Here is a 21,572-nt window from a genome sequence, read left to right as displayed (position 1 = left end):
CACATGTAAGACCAAGACTGACTGATAAGTTAGGTTCTCTGTTAAAATTGTGACATAAGAATGTTGAATAGACTATCTGGGTGTTTTAGAAAATAGAACTAGAATTCCCTCCTGACAAAAGATGAAGAAAATCAAAACAAGGGTCTGAGAAAAAGTTAAACAAGATGGTCTAGCCTAGATCACCAAATGGCTGAGTGGGTTACCCTTTTTCATTCTTTTACTCTCTTTCCCTCTCTGTCTCTTTCAATTTCTATTCCAATTTCTGTGTTGGGTTGTGTTGTGAAACAATGAGAGAATCCATTAGGGTTTGGAATATGTTGTTGATGAGTGGGAGCAGGCGTGCCAATTGGGTTTGGAGAAGATGAGAGGAGAGATAGAGACACAAGTAAAGCTGCTGCCGGCGTGCCTCATCATCATCATCATCAAAGCCACCACCATCGATCGAAAATACTAGTATACTTGCTTAAAACCCACTCACCATTTCTTGCCTCCTAAGCCTCTCATTCAAACCCTGCCAAAATTCCACCTCTTTTTATTTCCTTTCTAGCTGTTAAGTTATAAACCCCCATACACCAATGTCATAGAGCCCCCATCATATACCTATAGATAATACCAAATTATATGTACCCCTTCACCAAAATCCAGGGCATGCCTTTCACTCTTTTCCCAATTCCCACTTAATATAATTATGTCTTTCCTCATAGTTTATAAAAACCCACATGCATTCTAATCTCACTACTCCATATCACCCATGACCCTAGTTAAGTAGCTAACGTAAGCCCTCTGTCTATATTTAGTTTAAACAGGGTTTCATAGTGATTACTCTATGCCTCTATGGTGGTCTTCATTATGGGTACTGTCCCAAAAATCTAAGACCTCACCCACTACTTAAAGACCAAGTCCTTGATGAATTGTCATAGCTTTAGCCAATCTGGTTCTTTATATATATGATTGCAACCCAAGTCCCCAACTTTATTGTTCATTGTCTTAACCTTGTTGGCTTCATGCTTAAGCATTAATTCCTTCCCTTCTAGAGAGAAAATCTTGGTCTCCTTGGCCCAGAATAGCCTTAAGCTCTACCATCAACTCATCAAGTTCAGCAACTGCTCAAGTGTTCAAGTATATTCTTGAAAATAATACAGTGGATCTAGTTTTCTGTTAAAGATTTAATGTTCTATCCATGTCAATTGTCAAGGACCCAAGCTGGGAAGTCTCATTGGTTCTTCTGGTTTTTCTCGATTGTTTTCATGGAGGAATCGTAAGGAAAATTCCATGCTTGGAATCTTTGTTAAATAAGGAAGTGTTTTCTTGGGAGACATTATTATGCACATATAAGAATCTTGGCATCTTCCCCATACCCGAGTATTGCCAACAGTCGAGCATTTTGATTGGGAAAGTAACTATCTACCAGAATTGACTCAAGAAAATATTCCCCCTAGCTACTGCCAAAACTGCATGGTAAAAATATTATAGAAGTGTGTATCAACCCTTTTAATCTTCTGTCAAATAAAGGAACCTTTTAGTAAGTTACATAAATTTGAAGGATGGTTTTCTTCTCAATTTTGATGCATTTCATATCCTTGGTTTTAGCTACAAATTATTATAACGTAAATTATGCAGATGAAATGTCACTGCCTCAGCAATGATACAAAATTAAATTGCAGTGGATTAGGACAAGTTGTTACGTTCTTAGTGTGGTTGGTTGTTTAGTCATGAATTAAAGAACCATTATCTTCTCTAGTTTAATATGAAACCTAGATTAAGATGTGAGAAATGATTAATTAAGTTGTGAATTTAGACCAACATACTTAACATCAATCATGTGATAAGACTATCTACTTAACAATAATAAAATTTCTTTGGGTTGTAGTCATGGTCCTGCACTCCTACATGTATTTTGCCTTTTTCTAATCCTCATTAGGAGTTAATTACTCAACTTATAGAAAATTCGATGTTAATTGATGATGTCGGGAGGCCCTACTAAAGGGTTAATTATGAGTTGTCATCGAATTATTCGATTATGGTTATGGAGACATTTTGGAACTAGCTCTTTAAACTGATCTAAAATTAGAGCTCTGCAATCTACATCATACATATACCATGTTTGTTAACTTAACAATCACACATCGGGTGTTACCTTGTTATCAATGGACGGTTGTTCTACGGCATCTAACAAAGTTCGCATTCATTTTAATTTCTCCAAGAAAACTTGATCAAAACATTATTCAATATCAGACGGACTAAAGAAAAATCGAAAGAATATGATCATATGTAATAAAACGCTTAGGAAAATGCACGTATTGTGGTTCATTCTTCCGAGTTATTATATCTTCTAAGTGCAAATCTGTCATCAATATTATGCATTTACATGCCTGAAGTGCAACCTTGTCATCAATATTGTGCGTTTGCATTTCTGAAAAGGAGATATTTTTTCATGTCCATGTAGCGATTCAGAGATATGATCTTCGTACACATGCTTTTCTGCACATTGTCATCTACTGTTGAGAGTAAAGCAGCTTCCATGTGCTTAGGCCATCCTTCTGAACCAACGTTTTAATCCCCTAAGCTTCAACCCTTAATAACAATTCCAGTGTGGTCAGATTAAGAATCTCCAACAGTCCTATCCAATCCTCCTCAAATGACCCTTGAACTATTCTAGATCTAACTTCTAAGTCCTTCAACTCCTTTTCCCACAGTATTCGCGTCTCTCTTTCTTTACCAAACAGAAAATAGTACTGAGACCTAACATATTTGAAGTATGGGCATGAAAACGTACATCCACAAACATTCCGAAGGTCCACACTACCAATGTTAGTACTACGGCTCCTTCAAATAAAAGGGCAGCACTATTGTAGCAACATAAGGAGTCATAGCCTACCCCTATAGGGGCACACTAGAGAAATAGGAGTAGCACAATAAGGAGAGACTGAGTCACTGAGAGTACAACTCTTTAAACAATATCTGGTGCTTACTCTGACACACAAAACTTTATTCTAAAGCCGGGCGGTTCCATCTTCTATGCCCATCAGGTGTTGATGGAAAGAATCACACACTCATCAATTTCAATCTATTATTTTCTTTCTGTAATTAATTCATCCTAGCTCAAAAACAGTATACAATGCTGCCTAATAATTACTCTGGAACATTATCTACATTTGGTACAATACAACATATGGGAAACTGGCCATTACCAAGAGGAAAAATCTTTGAATTCTCCAGCGGAAGCCAATTTCCTTTTCTTCGGCACAGCAGACTCTGTCGAACCAGCGTCAACAATAGCTGATTCTGGTAGAGCACTCCTAGCTTTCAAGTACTTCCCTACACCGCCACCGCCACCACCAACACCGGATCCTGCTGTTCCGGTACCAGGATTGCTATACCAAGACCCAACTTTATCCTGAAAGTTACAGAAAATTAGTTCTAGATTTATTGTAAAAGAAGAAATGGAATATGAAAAGCACAAGGTCTAAGTGACAAACGTTATCTTCATCCTCCACTTCCTTCACTTTAGTCTCTTCTTCCTCTTCATCAGGTTCTGTATATGGATTAACGAAAACTGTAACACTTGTAATCTTGATTTCCTCCTGCTCCATAGAAACAAAAAAGAAGTGAGGCCTTGGAACTCCCTAGCCTTGATCTTAATTCAGAAAATCTTGTGATTCAGCAAATTATTATTACACTGAGCAACATGATCGAGGCCCATGATGACAAACTACAGACACTCATCCAGCCGTATGTATGGACAGGTGCATAAACACAAAACTAGATGCACATCCACATGATGACAAACTATAGGGACATTTATCCAGCCATATGCATCGACAGGTGCACAAACACAAAACTAGACGCACACACAAACATATCAACAAGCTTGAATTAAACTTATACTATATGTTTATAAAAAGATAAACAGAACCAACAATATACAGAAGGCTAGTCTAGAACCAGAACTAAGAACATAATGAACATACCAAAGGTCGATCATCATCATCAACTGGAACTTTTTCCATTGTTGCCAGTGTGGTCAGGCCCCCAACTACTCCACCAAAAACTGTGTGCTTAAAGTTCAAATGGTTTGCAGATTTGTAAAGGATAAAAAACTGGGAACCGTTGGTGTGAGGGCCACTGTTGGCCATACTAACAACACCTCTTCCAGAGTGAACTAACTTAGAGTTTAATTCATCGTTAAAAGGCTTTCCCCATATAGATTCACCACCTTTCCCAGTACCGGTAGGATCACCACCTTGGATCATAAAATTCCTAAACATAAAAGATAACGATGAATCTATAAGATTATGCTAAATAGAGTAAATTTAGAAGTTATTACAGAACTAAAATTTCAATATACCTGATGCTTCTATGAAAAGCTACTCCATTATAATAACCACGTTCACAGAGTGTGATGAAGTTCTCACAAGCTCTGGGGGTTATATCACAGTGTAGCTCGATGTTCAAATCACCATGTGTTGTATGAAGCTGTACATATCCTTTCTTTTTTGGATTCTTCTCAACTTTGACATACTCAAATTCATTTTCAGTGACAGGATCAAAGGCAGTAGAAGTGAAGGATCTAGAAGCAGCACCAGTGGTATATTTGCTCTTTACCTACATTACATATGTGTGTCAAATCAACATACAGCAAAAAAAAACCCCAATGCAGGAAAGATAGTAATATTGATACTAAATTAAATCATGTAGAGAAGACCCAAGTTATATCAATAATCATAAGGAGACTCTTAACTTGTAATGTTATGTACAAAAAGTTGGAAATAGAATTTACTAACCATCTTTGCATTGATTGGTGCCCTTTCACCGGCCTTGTGCATAGCTATTCGAGCAGCAGTTTTATCACTAGATGTGGCTCTAGCAGCAGCAGCACTTCTTCCATGTACTGAAGCAGAAGCAGCATCTACAATACTGTATGCCTGAGGGGTCTCCCCATTTGATTTTGATTTGGGATCCTCTTTAATGCGAGCCCTTGCGGCTAAAATGTCTTCAAGTGCAGCAGCCCGCTCATTTTGGGCCTTTGAGCCACCACCACCATGCAGTGCAGTTTGCTTTCCTTTCTCAGTTCCAAGCTCTTTGAGCATCTGCTTGATATCGCCAGTTACATTTATGTTATAGGTTGGATCAGAAGTCATTCGGTCCAACTCTGAAAAATAGATGAGTAAATAAATTAACGGGCAACAACAATTAGAAAAGAACTAAGTGTACAGCTGACCCATTTAACAAAGAAGTCTGTAGCTCACCTTCATCATCAATTTTTAAACCACTTTTAACATGGTCAAATTCCACAAGAACTTTGCTGTCGAGTGCATTCGGATTCTGCAAAGTGCATCCATATAGAATTGTGAATATTCACACAAGGAAGAATATAACTTGCAAAATTTTGACACAACGAAACAAGATTTGACTAGAAGAAGTATGTATACCTGAATGGTTATCAGGTCGCCCCTAGAAAATGGTTCATCTGTGAGGAGCTCCTTCCAGTTCTTGGTCTTGATGTTCAATTCTTTAATTGCCTGAAAAGCAAAAGAATTGGAGGTTAGATAAGAGGAGCTTACAATATAGTCGCATTATCTTAAGAGAAATTAAAATATACGCTACAAGAGTTCAAGATAACTAACTTTACATAACAGAAGGATAGCCAACCTCATAGCAAAAGACATTTCCTGTCGTCTTCACAGCAACTATGTGCGTATATTCAGTGAAGACTTTGTTTAAAACAGGGCACTGAAACTCTCCTGCACAAGAAGCAAGAGAAGGAACTGAATCACCAATACACAATAACAAAGCAAAAGACTTAACTAGAGAACCATAAGGACACAATCATAAAACTAGCAAAATCAAATAAAATTTCATACTGCTAACAGATTCACATGCCTATACAGAAACAGGAAAACAATAAGCAAACTATGCTGATGTTATCACCCAAAAAGATTAGAAACCAGAGCAATATTGTTTGATTAGAAATATCCATCCAATTCTATTGGCTTGAGATATTCAAGTAGATGTTAGTTCCACCTACATCTGTACCATCCAACATGTATGGCCTCCACAAATCCCAGTCCAGTTAATATTGGTTTGAAGGGAGTGATGGTGATACTTTGAATGACACAGACATATTCGCTATCAGAAAACTGAAGAAGCCATATTGACTATTCAGATATTAATACAACAATTTCCTAAGTCCCATCAATCTTGGTTTGAACTAAGGAATAATGGAGATAAGTTCTAATTAGATATGAGGTAACTTCACAGTTCGAAATCAATAGACTTTCAGATTTCCTCCTTAGCACATATCTTGCACTAGTGAAATGAAAAAAAAAGCTTGAACAATGGCTCAAAATCTGGGAACACAGTTAGTACCACACCACATAATAGGACTTTCCCAATCAATATCTTCAGGATCATTTTCCAATGACCTACTAAAAGTACCGTACCAAAATGACTCGCAGCAACTAAACAACTTATCTCCAAATAACAGGCTCATGCTTTCGCATGTGTATATGAACCACCTAATAGTATGGTCTTAAAAAGCACTCGCTGCACCTATACAATTAGTCTATAACAGGCTCATAACTCGATCCTTTACCAAAACTCAACTACAGTCTAAGTTCCAATTTCACTTTAATTCCAACTCCTACACCTCATTTTCCGGTCTAGCAATAAATTCCAACTCCATATTTCTCCGACCAAATGCGAAACTCGTAAACATAAGTAAAGTAAACAAGCACAAACCATCACTGTTCTTGTGGAACGTTAATGGAATGAGGTCCTCCTGCTTCAACGGAGCTCCGGTCACCGGATGCTTCCCGAACTTTCGGATATACGGCACTATACTCCTGCACCAAAACACATTAATCCCAAGCATAATCAAAATGCGCTTCCAAATCCGAACCAGAGTCAGCTTAAAAGCTCACATTATCTCGAAAACGCTGCCGTCGGCGGTGCAGACCGGGTCTTCGAACGGCACAAACGTCAGCCTGCATCGGAAAGCGAGCTCATAATCTCAATTAGGGTTCAAAATCAAAGCTGAAATTTCTAGAGAGAGAGAGAGTACGAGCAGCAGTAGAAGGGGAGGCGTTTGAAGGGAGTGGCGATCTTGGACTTGGCGCCGCCCCATTCGGTGGCCCACTCCGTTTTGGTCAGGTACATTCGGTCCTTGCTGTGCTGCTTCTTCCCCATTTTTGCTTGATTTTGCGGCGGTTTAGGGTTTAGCTGCTCTTGTTTTGAGAATTGGGGGTGTCTGTTTTAGTGTGGCAATCGATCGGAGTATATGTGGTTTAGAGAGACGACGACCACCGCCTCGGTCTCTGCTAAGGCCCGAAATAAGCTTGTGGATTTTAAATATTATTTAATTTTGGAAAAGACCTTGATATAGGAAATCAAGCAAAATATGCTTGCTGAATTAGATTACAAATTCTTCTTAACTAACATGCATTACATTAAAAATTAAGCACACAACATACGTTTTTCGTAGTTAGATTCAATAGGCACTCGCGATACTTTGATAACTATTTACCAAAAGTGAGCATGTGTAGGTTAACCATTTAGCTGACTTGGTCATGATCGAATACTCGTTCTACTCGAGCTTCCTATTTGGATCAGTTAAGTGCGATTGTCTTCGTAATTTTTCTTTCCCAACTTTCCATTCTAGCATACAAAAATAAAACAATTAATCTGGCCGGGTCGGGCGGGTCAGCCAAAAACAATACCCCTTTGAAACTCACAGGGAGCCCTCGACATCTCTAAAACCCTGCAGATTCTGAGCAGTCTCTCTAAAACCCCAAATTATTAGTCCCGGAAAATGGGCAGCAGCAGTGAGGAAGATGGAGATGCGGCGTGGAAAGCCGCCATTAGATCAGCCGCGACAGGTGCCTCCTCCTTTCTCAACGGCCTATCCGCCAAACCAACCCAGCTGCCTGCCCAAGATTCCAGCCACACCAAACTCCCCAAGCACTACCAAATCAAGGTCCTTCACTCTGTTTTCAATCTCATTTCTTTTTCAGGGACTGATGGGTAGTTTATAGTTTCAAGTTAGAAGTACCAAGCGCATGTTTTAATGTTGCAGGCACAGAAGCTTTTGGATGACATAATAGGGAAGTCATTGGAGATAGTGCCTAGTTCTATTCCTGAACCAGATGATGAAGCTGTCAGTAACGATGAGGAAGTTGGTGTTCGCTTGTTCAAAAATGCTCCACGTGGAATTGTTTTCGATCATGTGGGTAAGTAAACCCTTCAACAGCTGCTGCTCTTATATAATTGTCATGATGGGAAGAGAAAATGCTGGTAATATTGGCTGTGTATTAAGGATCCGAAAATTTGCGATAACTAGGTTTCAGTATTGAGCACACTAATGTGTGCATTTTATGTCGCCAAGTTCCAACTAGTTACTTGGTATGCGAGTTTTAGGGATTACCTATTGATGTATTATTTGAATGCTGCCAGAGGAACAAGCGCCTAGGAAGAGACCGAGAATTCTTCCGGGAAAAGAGACTAATGAGAAATCAAAGAAGGTCTTGTTTGTTTATCGATACACTCCTAATTGCTCCTTTTTGTTTGTTGTTTGAAGACTAGCTAGCTTCACTTTGGTCGTTATATATTAATGGTAAGTCTTTGTGTATGTGATAACAGTTTAAGCAACAAATCCAATCTGTTGCTGTTGATGGGGAAGAGATAGTGTCTGCAGCAAGAGATAGATGTCAGAGAGCGTTGTCTAGGCTAGAAGCTAAAGAGGCAGCAGCGAAAGAAGCGGCCAAAAGAGAAGAGGAAAGAGTTGCACAGCTCAAAAAAGTTAGGGGAGAAAGATGGCTACCTTCTATTGCCAGAGAAATGCAGTTCAAAAAAGGCATCACTGAAAGTAGTGGCAAAAAAAAGCAGCTGTGAAAGACAGCGGCCAAAAGAGAATAGGTAAGAGTAGCACAGCTAAAAAAAGTTGGTAAGAAAATATCGCTACATTATACTGCCAGAGAAATGCAATATAAAGCCATGCGATGAAAATGATATACTTGCTTTCATCTGTCGCGTACTCTTGTATCTTCTTCCTGCACTCTTGTTTTGTTGGTGTTGGTAGTGTAAAGAATCGCAAACAAACAGATGTAGACAAACATTCACCAGGCATTTTTCCATGGTGTTTTGTTGCATGATGATTGTGATTGCATTGGCAATTTTTCGTTGGCAGCCATTTGGTTGGACCCTTTCATTTGCTTTCCTCGCTACACACTACTTTCCAGTTACAAGTAATCTATTTAACCTTCTGGCTCAAATAATGTTATTGTATTTACTTAGAAGTGCTGTTATCTATAATGCAGAAAAATCACTTTGTCAAGTGAGTTGGATTATGAAGTACTTTCTGTATCCGGAAGGGATTTCGTTGCAATATAATTGAGGATTATGAAGATCCATGAACTGATGAAAGTCACTACACCAGTAACTCTGGCATTATCAGAGGTTTCTGGAAAACCGCCATTGGTTGTTTCACCTAGTATTAGTTTTATGTGGTTCTCATCTTTTAGCTGTGGTAGGATTACAGTAATTGTTTCACAAGGATTCCTTTTGACTTCCCTCTCTTCCTCTGTTTGCTGTAACAATACCATTCTAAGCTGTTTTTATTTTATTTTATCAAATATACCATTCTAAGCTATTCATTCCTCTTACAACACACCTGCTTCCAATAATAGTAAGCAGTCCTTTATAACAAGACCAAACTAGTGTCAATAATGGACCTTAAACCAGAACGACAAGACCCCCATATACTAAGGGTCAGTTTTATATTTTCCCATCATCCCACGTACTAAGTACTAAGGCAGCCCCATGCTGCTGATCTGCCTATGTATTACCACTCCTTTCAAGTAATAAGGAAGCAACATGAAATCAACGTTCTCTCTATCTCAATGTAGCTGCCCCATCATTCAATTCTTTTGATGAAAAGCAAACAAAGAGGTCTCAATCAAACAACCCATCTTTCCCCATCTTTGATCCCTTGCTCAAACAGGAAGGAATAAGCTTAAAAAAGAATAATCTCTCAAGAGTACTTGACCACCTGGTCTGTTTTGCAGAATCTCAGGCGGGTTCGACACTGACGATATGGCGCATGTGGTGGCAATGGTGGTGGAAGGCTTGGGAGGGTTTGTGAGGACTCTTTGGGGGTTGCAGGAGCGACGGATCTCCACAACCTTCAATGCTGTGAACTCAACTGCCTTGTTCTTAACAATATCGCTGGCTTTCTGCTTCTTGTCACTTCAGAGATATAGAGGTGCAGAAATGGGCTTCGCTTTCATTTGATATTGGTTCTCGTCACTTCAGACCTCTTTTCTTCTTTTCATGATGTACTGTTACTTGAATGCTGCATTCTTGGTTACCTCTTTTCTGTGTATTTTGATCGTCCTTTCATAATTAACTTGCCAATTTCCATATTTCGGCAAGTGTTCTTCACATAACCAATTCACCATCAAATATTCAACCAGGTCGAATGCCCTGTTATTCTGACAATCTGAACATTGATACATGTAGTTCCATAACATTCACCAAAGAGCTAATGATGGAAACAGTTTCTCTTTAAATTTCTTCATCTAATCACAAAAATACATACAAAGTAACCACGGTACAAGAGATATCTTTATCTGACATATTGACACAACCAATATAAGAATCTCCCTTTCCAGATTGAAAAGAAATAAAAATAAATAAAGAATGAAATCCTCCTTTCCCAGGTTCTACTACTTATTGCAATTTTGGATCAAAAGCCACACTTCAAATTTCAGAAGGTAGCTTTTGAACAAATTAAATTCATTAATCGATTGATTAACTAAATCGCTGGAACTCATACAAAGGAAACAAGCAATTTCCTAGCCGGGAAAGGGGAGATATTCTATTTTGCAAGTACTTTTTTTCTTTTTAGCTGGGAAAAATAATGTTTTGCAGCATATTATGTTACAAGAGAAGCTCTAACACTCGCATGTGGAACCTTTTCTCGGCTATCAAGCCTTCAGATACCCTTTCTCCTCTAAGTAAGATATCACTGTTTCAGCCATACTACTTGGGGAGACACAGTCCCTTCCCTTCTGCTGCAACACAATCTGCAAAATTACCACTACGAGATTAGACACATAACAAAAGTGCCAAAAACAGAAAGACAATGCAAACAAGCAGTGTAGGGGCATTAATGGCGAATGTGGAGCAGAAAACTAATGTTGCATTGTTCCAATATGTAGTACTGAGATGGTGCAATTCAATTTTTCATGTGCAAACTTCCAGCCTTGGCATTTCATCCTAATCAGTCCACTACATGGAAATTAGGGTACAAATTCCGATATTCTAATGAGATGCTGGATCTGGTGAAAGGGTGCCAGTGAAAATCGCACTTCCACCTCGTTATATTTACTGAATAATTGGAATATTCTATACTGGAAATAAATTACCGATTTCAACTCCAATTGTTGGCTCACACTTTCGTTAACGTGGTAAGGTGAGCTAATCTTTACTTTGAATATGTGAAACCAACACAACCAGTAAAAGAAAGGCGATCTTTTTCTTAGGATGAGAACAAAGTATGGAGAAAATTTCAATGTAGTAGCTTCACAATAACCTGATGCCATGATCTTCCTTTACACACATACCTCGCAGTTCAGTGGTGGCTCATATGGATCATCAACCCCAGTAAAACCTGCAGAGTGCCAAAAAAAAATCACTAATTATTGAGAGTTACTTTACAGAGGCAAGCCACACCATTTCAAATAAACACTTGAGGAAACGATGTTGAAAAAAATACTAAAATTTTGCATTTCCTCAACGCCCAAGAAAAGAATCATAATAGTTCACGGTGACATGAACAATGCCCCAACATAGAAAATGATACTGACATCACACGATAGCACCATATGATAAGACAAAGTTGATGCTTCAAATTTCAAAGTGAAATGTACTTATATTTACTAATAGGTGTTGAAAACCTTAATTTGAAATCATAGTTAATTAACTTTATTCTTAAGAAACAGAAATCAGATTCCAGATTGACATAAATATAAAACTATTACAATGAAGCACAACATACTTTTGATTTTTCCAGCTCGTGCAAGCTTGTAGAGGCCCTTTGGATCCCTATTCTCACATATGTTTAGTGGCACGTCCATGAACACCTGAGAATGTTTAGTTTTGTCAGCTCATAATTGGTTACAGGCTCTTGGTCTTTTCTTTCACTATGTCGGTAATAACAAACCAAACCTATTCCCCCTATTAAAAGTGCTGCTTACCTCAATAAAATCTCCTTCTGGAAATAGTGCACGGCAGGCCTCTCGGTCCTTTCGGTAAGGAGATATTAAGCTAGCAATACAAATGATGCCAGCATCCGCAAAGAGCTTAGCGACCTCAGCTTTTTTTAACAAAATATCAGTAAAAGAAATATCAAAAGTAAAAAAGACCGAATCTGCAAATGTAATTACAAAACTACCCACCAATTCTTCGTATGTTTTCTGCACGATCCTCTGCACTAAAACCAAGGTCACGATTTAGACCATGCCGGACGTTGTCACCATCAAGAATGTAGGTCATCTTGTCTCTCAAGTGCAAGCCTTTACTCAAAGCACATGCCACAGTGCTTTTTCCTAAAATTGAGAATCAATATATGAGAAAGTGTCATTCATATTAGTGTGCACTAAAACTAACATATTTGAATGAATTTCTCAATGGGAGCACCAAAATTTTTTAGAATAACAGAGATCAGGAACTTTCTGAATTGTTAGAGTGTAATTTAGTTTATTTATTCTCTTATAGGTCATCTGTACCACTTCATCAGTTAAGTACACAGATAAAGACTGAGAGAGAGAGAGAGAGAGAGAGAGAGAGAGAGCAGAATTAATATTATCAAATGATAATGCTTGTTCAATGCTTGAAAGGATGAGTTTAGGCAGGGGTAAACACTTGGCAAGAACTGAGGTTAAAATTGCAGGGGCTCTGATGTCTTATACTGTCAATGCAATCAAACCAATTTACATTAAGTTAACACAAATTACAGCAATGAAGCAGAAGAGCATAAAAGGAAACCACTGAACATGAGATCTGTAGTCAAAAGGAGAAAGTTTAAAGTCCACTTATGTCCATGCAAGTATGAGGGCCTGCACACTCATTCCATGAAAAAGTTTATAGAATCCTCTTACGACAAATTTGTTGAAAAGGAAGGCTACTAACCATCAACTTTCCTTTCTGGTTATTGAGACAAATACAGCCAGAATCATCCGCGTGACTATTTCTACGTAAGTAAAACTGCTAACAACAAGTCCCAGTTAGACACCTCATGCCTTAAAGTCTCTCATAAGTATGGAAACTTTTAAATAAATTTTACCATGTATGAGCTTTTGGTGGAGTTGATGTGCATACCAATCACAATCATACTACAATAAACACTGCTTGGCATTTCACATAGCAAAATTCAATAGAATTAACAAACCTGAACCACTAAGACCCGTAATCCATATGACACAGCCTTTTTGCTGAAGTAACTGCTCCCTGTCCACCTTCTCGACGGCACATTTATGCCACACGATGTTCGTTGAGTTCCCGACAGTTGACATCTGGCGGAGTTTTTTACCTAGTCAGATGATTGCTTTAGATTAGAACATTAAAATTCACACACAGAAAATCAGGTTACTTGCAGACTAGAGAACACAAGAACTTTTCTCAAGCCGAAGCCTAACAAGTTAACAGCTACAAATTTGATCAAAACTTCAAATACAAAGCGCGAGTCCTTAATAATTCTCTATCTAAAAAAAAAAAAAAACACAATCCACCAGATCCATCATCTGCCAATCAATATTGCAAAAACAAAAAACAAGTAGTCTACACAAACAGAACAAAACCTTTAGGATGACAGCTTGAAATGGTTCGATTGCGGTCGAAACGTACAGAGCTGTGGGCACTGATCACAATAGCAGAATGAAATGTTGTTGTATAGAGCTATAGATGCAAAGAGAGGAGTTGACAAAAAGCAAAGATATTCGTATCCTAATATGAAGTAAGCAAATGCCTTCACAACCATCCAATGAGGTAGCATGACTCAGCCAATTACCAAATATACAAAATTCTACCAAACCCAAATTCGCATCAAACTTAATTTTTATTAATTATATAAAAAGAAAATCAGCAGAACCAAAAACTGAATTTGGCCTTTATTAAAATTCCAGAAAGAAAGCTTGAAGATAGTACCATTAATGGCGGCGTGATCCTCCACGGCCTTGATCGGCCTTAAACCGCTGGATCCTGCATCAACTCCACTTCTCACACTCAAGCTCGTAGTCACATTGCTCCTATAAACCTTCAAGAATCCTGATTTCTTCGCCGCCGGAGATCCGAATTCAGCGTCCGGCGGCGTCAGGGCACAAATCCACGGTCGCGCTGCCTTCAACACATTCATGCTGAGATTTCAATGAAATTAACGGAAGGCGTTGCTGACGGCTTACACAGCTTGATTCTTTTTAGGGATGAAGTAAAATTAGAGAGGCAGGGGAGGCTGAGAAGAAATGGGAGCGGGGACGAAGAAGGGGAGCGGCTCTGGTTCCATTAGTGGTGGGAGGAGGAGGAGGAGGAAGAAGAGGCAGAGGAGGGTGGTTTATATATACATGGACGGAGACTGGTGGCGGGTTTCGTTTTCGAGTGCCTACTTCTTTCGCGGTGGGGAGGGGAGGGGGGACACGTGGAAGTTAGGCACGTGCTTATGGTGGAACTCGTTGTTTTTGCTATTGATGGGTCGGCGCTTCGGTTGATGGGTTCACCTGAGACCGGGTACGGGTTTATTGGAGGGGTGGTTCCACCGTTAGGCTAGATTTGATCGACTATTAGGTGGTGGTCCGATGTTAGGATTTGAAATGATGGGAATTTTTCAGTATAGCTTCGTGATAAAAACCTCACCCCTTTTTATACATACCGAAAAAATGACATATCTTTTTTTATATACACTCAAAAAATAGTTGATTGTATTCGATAATTTTGTTATATTTGTACGTTGTCGAATTACGATTGAGCAATTCTTAAAAAAGTGTAAACAATATCATTTTAGACTTGGGATATATGAATTCACAATTCAGTCTCATTTTTATATATTTGTAGTTTAAAGTGGGTGTGGTCATGTAGATCGATGTTAAGATAATTAAAAGATGCATTGATTAGGTAAATCATGAATTTGTTGATGCTCACTTCGACATCCAATTTGAGCACGTCTTTCAGCCTTTTCATGCATATATTTTAGTCGGTAGCCTTTTCATGCCTAAAACAATTATGAAGGGTGTCATCTACCTGTTGCGCACCTCCACCAGTTTTGGCTCTGTGATGCAAAAGCAAGACCAATTAATCATGTCGCGGCTGTTGCTTTCCATCAACAAGAGTGTCCTTCTCAACTGGCTTATGTTGTTCAATCAAAAAATGGAAAACAAAAAACCTGGTTTGTGTGGTTTCCTAATCACAGCCCCACATGAACGACGATTGCTCGAATCTTCCATGCTCGATTTGCACGATATATTTGGGAGCTAGTTTACTTGAACAAAGTTTTTTTTTTCTGATCTTTCATCTTAGTGGTAATTGACATTTGGAGCACTAGTTGGTTGCTCCCTTTTGCTAATGGACATGTACATCAATTGTGCTTATCCAAACCACCAACTTATGATGAAGCTAATCCTGTTATCCTATTATGATGTGTCGTTTAACATGTACTAAGAATAAGTTCTACAGTTGGCATCTACTAAGTTTCTTTCATTATATTTCGTTTTAGCGAGACGAGTCCTTAATTGCATGGATGGTGTTTATTGTCATTTATGCAATAAGAAACGCAACATATTTGGGGTTTCACCCCCAATATATATAAACCACTGATTCATGTGATTGTTATTGGATGAATGACCAGACAATTTCTAGTCATCTTGTTGTTTTTTTTCAGAGCCTATAGCAATGTAAAATTGGAGCAGTTGCCAGTTAAATGACTAAACTAGGGGATGAGAAGGAAAATAAAATACGTTTTTGAGAAAAGTTGAAAAAATAAGGCCGAGGATTGTTGTTAAGAATTGTGCTACATGTTTAATTGGTTCATGTTTCATAAATATAGAGGCTAATCTTTCTTGGCCATTTCTTCAATGATTCACATTTCACAATATAAAATGTGAATGGATCAATAATTGATCTTCTAATTTACGTCGAACAGTACGTAGTATAATTCATGAAATCAAAATTGGGTAGACCTAAGCCAATCAATGAAAGTCTCTATCAAGCAAAGTGGTTTGATCATCTTGCAAAGAATTATACGTACAGTAGAAACGATCATAAAATGTTTCCCATTATTCGATCACAATGATATCCTCATTGTCGCCACCATCGCCATGGCTGACGATTTTCTTGTCCGAGACATCCTTTGAACCAGAAACCCGAAATGCTTTCTTCAATCCACTAATCAGCCTCTGACTAATGCTCTTTGTCAACCCCGGAGTCCCAGTACAAGACGACCAATTATTCCCGTCCGTTTTCTCTTTGCCTCTATAATTAAGGAGCCGAAAACTAGACGAAGAACCAGACTTCGAAATCATCTTACTGGAGTTATTCTCATCGCTACTCCCAAAATGAAAGCTCGCAGACCTACGTTTACCACCAGCCTCCTCCATAATGCTCCGCTCGTTCTTCTCATTATGACACTCTTCCAGCAACTTCCTCATCCCACTCAGCTCCTCTTCTAGGGTTCTGATCCGCGAGCTTGTCGCGGCCATAGTGGCCTTCAGCTGCGCCGATTGACTGACCATAGTGTCACGTTGGAGGAGGGAACCTAGTGTAGCTACTGGCGCAGCTTCGGGGTCTGATTTGGCGACGTCATAGTGATGCTGGAGGAGAGGAAGTTGAATGTGGTGATGATAAGTAGCTGCAGTGGCTGCGGTGAGAATGGTGCGGCGAGTGTTGAGCTGCTCGATCAGCATGGCTCGGACCACGAAACGTAAAGGCATTATTGGGTTTTGCACTGCTTCTAGAAGGATATGCGGAGAGAGCTTGCTGCAGTCTATGGAACTACATATTTGTGCCTTCTGCTCCTCTGTGATTTTGCCATCGTATCTCTGCAAGAGTAAAACCCGAAAATTCTATCAAACTCAAGAGCATATTACTGCGCGCTGAATAAAGGTTGCATTTTTCGCACACACTTCATTGTCCACTAACAAATTCATATATAGCTGTAAACTATCTACGAACCAATACTTATACTAAATATGCGTGTATGTCACATCTAAGATCTAACGATGTGTGACTGTGTGAGTTAATACAATAAACAGTAAAAATGCTACTCTCTTGGATCATGCGCGTATCAATGACAGTACATACATACATACATGTATATGTGTATATAGTAGAAGCAAGTGATGGCGACATTGAAAAGTCACGTACCATGATATATAAATCAACAAGCTTGTAAACGACGTCATGGCTTCCGAACCGGCGTTGAATGACCTCGGCGACAATCTGAAAATCGTCGGGACACACCGTTATAACCTCATGTAGCCAATCGACACGGCTGTCACCGTCACCCGATAGAGCCAATGCCTCAATGCACCTGCTAACGAGAAAGGCCACCGTTTCGGCTTCGGGAAGTAATGGCATGCAAGATCTAAACACTACGGAAGCGTAGTCTCTGTTAACGGCGACGACTTGGTTGAAGTAGGTATCAGTTAAGTGGAGTAAGTTGTTGTCGTAGTCATCATTAGTCTCCGTCATTTCAAGTAGCTCCGCGGCGGTTCTTAGGGCAGCGACGTTGAACAGAGTTATAACGAGGCGAGCTCCGTAGCAGAAATCGGCGACGAGGGTGAACGTCTCGGCGGAGATGTTTAGAGGCAACGTGAAGTCCGAGACGAAGGCGGTTAGTTGGCGCTTTAAATATGTGCTTCTTGATGTCAGTGGATCCTATGAACAAAAATAGATAACGGAAAACGATAAAAAATATATTTAATTTCTATGCAATTAATTTTTTTGAAATGAGATCATTCCAAATACAAACGTTTTGTTTTCTGCTAACAGAAAGGAAGTAAATGCAAAAAGATAAACTCTCAATTCACAGCCTAAATTCCTTAATAAATCTCACTATTCACATTTTGGCTTATCATCTTCCATCTGAAGATTTTGACCATTTTACAGTAAGCAAGAGATTTCGTACCCTTTTTGCAGCAGTGTTCTAAAACAAAACTCAATTAGAAACCCAGAACGTTTGTACGTACTTTGATCTGCTGGACTAATCAACGACATAAAAAACCTGAGAACTGCTTAATATATACTCTAGACAGAAGTGTTATGCTTACATTAAGAGTTCGTCTTTTATGCCTACGAACTTGACTGAATGAAAGAATCAAACTCAAAATTTCCAGTAAATTCCCACGAAAATAGGCCCGGCCATCAACATTAGCAATACAAATCTAAAGGCCCTACGAGGATAATTGCAAAAGGAAAAACTAAGGATTGATTGAGGAATATAATCGACAAACCTTGTGCAGTTGGAAACATTTTCCCTGAACTCGAATCAAAACTTCAGCACTGTGCCCAGTTGCCCGAGACCTAGAACAAATATTTTAAATCATCAAAATTATTTCAGAAATGTATACCAGACTAAAGTAATGGAAACCCATATATATATATATTAAAATATAAAGAGAAAGGATATATAATCACTGAACTATTACCATGATTCTACTCTGGAATGGAGAGGGGTAGAAGGAGAAGAGATGGCTGGGGAGAGAGAAGGAGAGGCAGAAGAGAAATCACAGTCATCTTCTTCTTCATAGATGGTCTCAACAAATCCTAGATTTTTCCAATTCCTCATTTCACTCTAGTTGCTTTGTGTTCCCCTGACCCTTTAGCTACTGTTCTTCTTCCTTGAGAGAAAAACAGTTTTTTGGGGAGAGATTTTTTTATTATTACCTGCTGCTTTTATTGGCATTAGGGTTTTTGTTCTGAATCTGGTGAGCCAATTCCCCTGATGCTTTCAATGTTTAGGTACATTAAATTGATTGGGTGCATGTGATCACTCATAAATGCATTTTTCTCAGCATTTACTTGATGCAGTTTTGGTTTCTTAATAATGATTTTCTGACAATAATTCTCTTTTTTGTCAATTTTGATTGATTTTGGAGTTTGGAATTTTGAACCTCTACTGGTTTTGATTTAAAGATCTATATCATCAGCTTTGGATCCTTATCATTTCCACTTGTTTGGGTTGACTTCTCTTCATCCCGTTAGAAAGTAAAAAAAAAACATTATAAATAGATCGGATCAGCCTGAAACGAAACCAAATTCAAATTAATAATGTATGAAATGAACTTGAATCGAAGTCAAATTTGCTTGAACCTTAACTAAAACCGAAGTACATTACATAGAATCTCTTAAGTACTTGAAAATCAGATTCACTTAAACCAGCCAAATGGCAAATGTGGTGTAGTGTTATGTATGTGATTCAATCGATAAATTATGTAAGATTGAGATGATGATACGAGATGTACCACTAATTTCTCTTTTTGAAGAAATGGACCAAAAACCTTCATTCATACTTGAAGAAAATGATCATTGAGAAAAACAACTTAAACTGTATATTCAGTAGTTGATATTGTTACAAGGTTTTTCAGTACATATACACACAGAAACTAATCTATTCTTATTAACTAACAATCCACAAAAACTGGAGTGATGTTTCTAAAGTAGCTACGTATGAAAACAAGGAGCAAAGAAAGCATAAAACAAGGTGTCATAAAACAAGGATGTTGCATTCCCTTAATACTCCCCCTCAAGCTGGATCGAGGGAATATCTTGATCCAAGCTTGGAAAGAAGACGATCAAACTGTGTCGAGGTAAGAATCTTGGTAAAGATGTATACAAGTTGATCACATGACTTGGTATACAATGTTTCAATGACCTTGGTCTGCACTTGATTTCGGATAAAATGGCAATCGACTTCTATATGTTTGGTGCGTTCATGAAAAACCGGATTAGCAGCAATGTGCACTGCAGCTTGATTATCACAATACAACATCATAGGAGATGAATGATGAAGTCCCAAATCCTGCAACAAGGCTTTCAACCAGATTAACTCGCAAGCAATAGAGGTCATGGCTCTATATTCTGCCTCTGCACTGCTTCGTGCTACAACAGACTGCTTCTTACTCTTCCAAGTAACTAGATTGCCACCAACAAAGGTGCAGTACCCGGTAGTGGACTTCCTATCCAACGAATTTCCTGCCCAATCAGAATCAGAATACCCAACAATTTGAAAATGATTATTCTTCTGCATTGCAATGCCTCTACTGAATGAACCTTTGAGATATCGCATGATACGTTTGACAAGGCCAAGATGCTATGAGTTGGGAGATTGCATGAATTGACTTACCAAACTCACAGCATAAGTTAAATCAGGTCTGGTGATCGTAAGATAAATCAGCTTGCCCACAAGACGTTGATATGTACTTACATCGTGAAGAGCAGGAGCTTGGGTGTCCAAATCAATTTTGCTGCTTAATGGAGTTTTTGCAAGCTTGCAGTCTGTCATTTCTGTTTCTTCTAACATGTCAATAACATATTTGCGCTGATTTAAGAACAATCCATGTGATGAATGATCCATTTCAATGCCTAAGAAATACTTCAATTTGCCAAGGTCTTTAATAGCAAATGAATCGTGTAGGGCCTTCTTGAGTGATAGAATCTCATCAGAATTGTTACCTGCAACAATTAGATCATCAACATACACCAACACAACCAATTTTCCAACCTTGCTATTTCTTACAAACAAGGAGGAGTCAGAGTGACTTCTTTGAAATCCAGAAGACAGAAGCACTGAGCTGAGTTTTGAATACCATGCTCGAGGTGACTGCTTCAATCCATATAGAGCCTTGTGAAGTTTGCAAGCCATCCCACCTTCATGCTCTCGAGGGTGGCCTGGAGGAATTTTCATGTAAACATCTTCTTCTAACTCACCATGCAAAAAAGCATTCTTGACATCCATCTATGACAAGAACCAACCACAATTCACATCAATAGACAAAAGAACACGAACAGTGTTCATTTTGGCCACTGGAGCAAAAGTCTCCTTGTAGTCAACGCCAAATGTTTGAGTAAACCCTCTAGCGACCAGTCGAGCTTTATGTCTCTCAAGAGATCCATCAGAGTTATATTTGAGCTTATAAATCCATCTTGCTCCCACAAGTTTCTGACCACGAGGGAGAGGTACAATGCTCCATGTCTGATTATCATCAAGAGCTTGTAATTCTTCATTCATAGCTTTCTGCCATTGTGGCATTTGAATTGCATCAGAGAAACTCCTTGGTTCACGATCTGCAAGGATTTTATTGAGAAATGCACAATGAACTGGAGGACATTTTGTGAGCTCAAGATTTAGTGGATACCTAGTGGAGTAAGTAACATAATCTCGCAGCTTCTCAGGAGGATTTCTATTTCGAGGAGGATTTCTCCTAGGCAAACTAGGAGAAGTAGGGCGATTTATGGAGTCATGACTTTCTTCATCAACAGCTACTTTCAGTTCACTATTTTCACGATGAATACATTCTACTGTTTTTTCT

General features: G+C 38.8%; 4 protein-coding genes across 6 annotated transcripts in view; 1 reads left to right on the top strand and 3 right to left on the bottom strand.

The window, feature by feature from the left end:
- Positions 1-2,908: 2,908 nt before the first annotated feature.
- LOC126805043 (peptidyl-prolyl cis-trans isomerase CYP65) overlaps positions 2,909-21,572 on the bottom strand; it is a 309,510-nt gene continuing 290,846 nt past the window's right edge. Inside the window, exons 2-12 of the mRNA XM_050532135.1 lie at positions 7,064-7,202; positions 6,924-6,986; positions 6,742-6,845; positions 5,653-5,744; positions 5,433-5,522; positions 5,250-5,325; positions 4,785-5,152; positions 4,349-4,605; positions 3,972-4,260; positions 3,480-3,584; positions 2,909-3,397 (exon numbers count right to left, since the gene is read on the bottom strand). Of these exons, the coding sequence (XP_050388092.1) occupies positions 3,188-3,397; positions 3,480-3,584; positions 3,972-4,260; positions 4,349-4,605; positions 4,785-5,152; positions 5,250-5,325; positions 5,433-5,522; positions 5,653-5,744; positions 6,742-6,845; positions 6,924-6,986; positions 7,064-7,188 (1,779 nt within the window). The 5' untranslated portion in view covers positions 7,189-7,202 and the 3' untranslated portion in view covers positions 2,909-3,187. The remainder of the gene's footprint in view (positions 3,398-3,479; positions 3,585-3,971; positions 4,261-4,348; positions 4,606-4,784; positions 5,153-5,249; positions 5,326-5,432; positions 5,523-5,652; positions 5,745-6,741; positions 6,846-6,923; positions 6,987-7,063; positions 7,203-21,572) is intronic.
- LOC126805063 (uncharacterized) lies at positions 7,713-9,487 on the top strand. 2 transcript variants are annotated; one of them, XM_050532160.1, is made up of 5 exons: positions 7,713-7,975; positions 8,075-8,228; positions 8,452-8,519; positions 8,638-8,913; positions 9,315-9,487. In XM_050532160.1, the coding sequence occupies exons 1-4, from the start codon at positions 7,811-7,813 to the stop codon at positions 8,887-8,889; spliced, it is 639 nt and encodes a 212-aa protein (XP_050388117.1). In that variant the 5' UTR covers positions 7,713-7,810; the 3' UTR covers positions 8,890-8,913; positions 9,315-9,487. The 2 variants fall into 2 exon arrangements, with proteins under 2 accessions (XP_050388117.1, XP_050388116.1); XM_050532159.1 differs by lacking the exon at positions 9,315-9,487 and having other exon boundaries at positions 8,638-9,219.
- LOC126805059 (adenylyl-sulfate kinase, chloroplastic) lies at positions 10,656-14,625 on the bottom strand. 2 transcript variants are annotated; one of them, XM_050532154.1, is made up of 7 exons: positions 14,203-14,625; positions 13,448-13,588; positions 12,456-12,605; positions 12,255-12,373; positions 12,056-12,140; positions 11,622-11,668; positions 10,656-11,081 (listed from the first exon to the last, which is right to left on the bottom strand). In XM_050532154.1, the coding sequence occupies exons 1-7, from the start codon at positions 14,408-14,410 to the stop codon at positions 10,983-10,985; spliced, it is 849 nt and encodes a 282-aa protein (XP_050388111.1). In that variant the 5' UTR covers positions 14,411-14,625; the 3' UTR covers positions 10,656-10,982. The 2 variants fall into 2 exon arrangements, with proteins under 2 accessions (XP_050388111.1, XP_050388112.1); XM_050532155.1 differs by lacking the exon at positions 14,203-14,625 and adding an exon at positions 13,857-13,915 and having other exon boundaries at positions 10,657-11,081.
- LOC126805047 (BTB/POZ domain-containing protein At3g49900) lies at positions 16,320-18,829 on the bottom strand. Its single transcript, XM_050532137.1, has 4 exons — positions 18,690-18,829; positions 18,495-18,564; positions 17,407-17,919; positions 16,320-17,081 (listed from the first exon to the last, which is right to left on the bottom strand). Exons 1-4 carry the CDS (start codon positions 18,827-18,829, stop codon positions 16,320-16,322), a joined length of 1,485 nt encoding a protein of 494 aa, XP_050388094.1.

Source organism: Argentina anserina, chromosome 1 (assembly GCF_933775445.1).
Source record: "Argentina anserina chromosome 1, drPotAnse1.1, whole genome shotgun sequence".
NCBI classification, from domain to species: domain Eukaryota; kingdom Viridiplantae; phylum Streptophyta; class Magnoliopsida; order Rosales; family Rosaceae; genus Argentina; species Argentina anserina.
The sequence above is the reverse complement of the archived record's forward strand: the minus strand, read 5'-3'. Positions and strand labels throughout refer to the sequence as shown.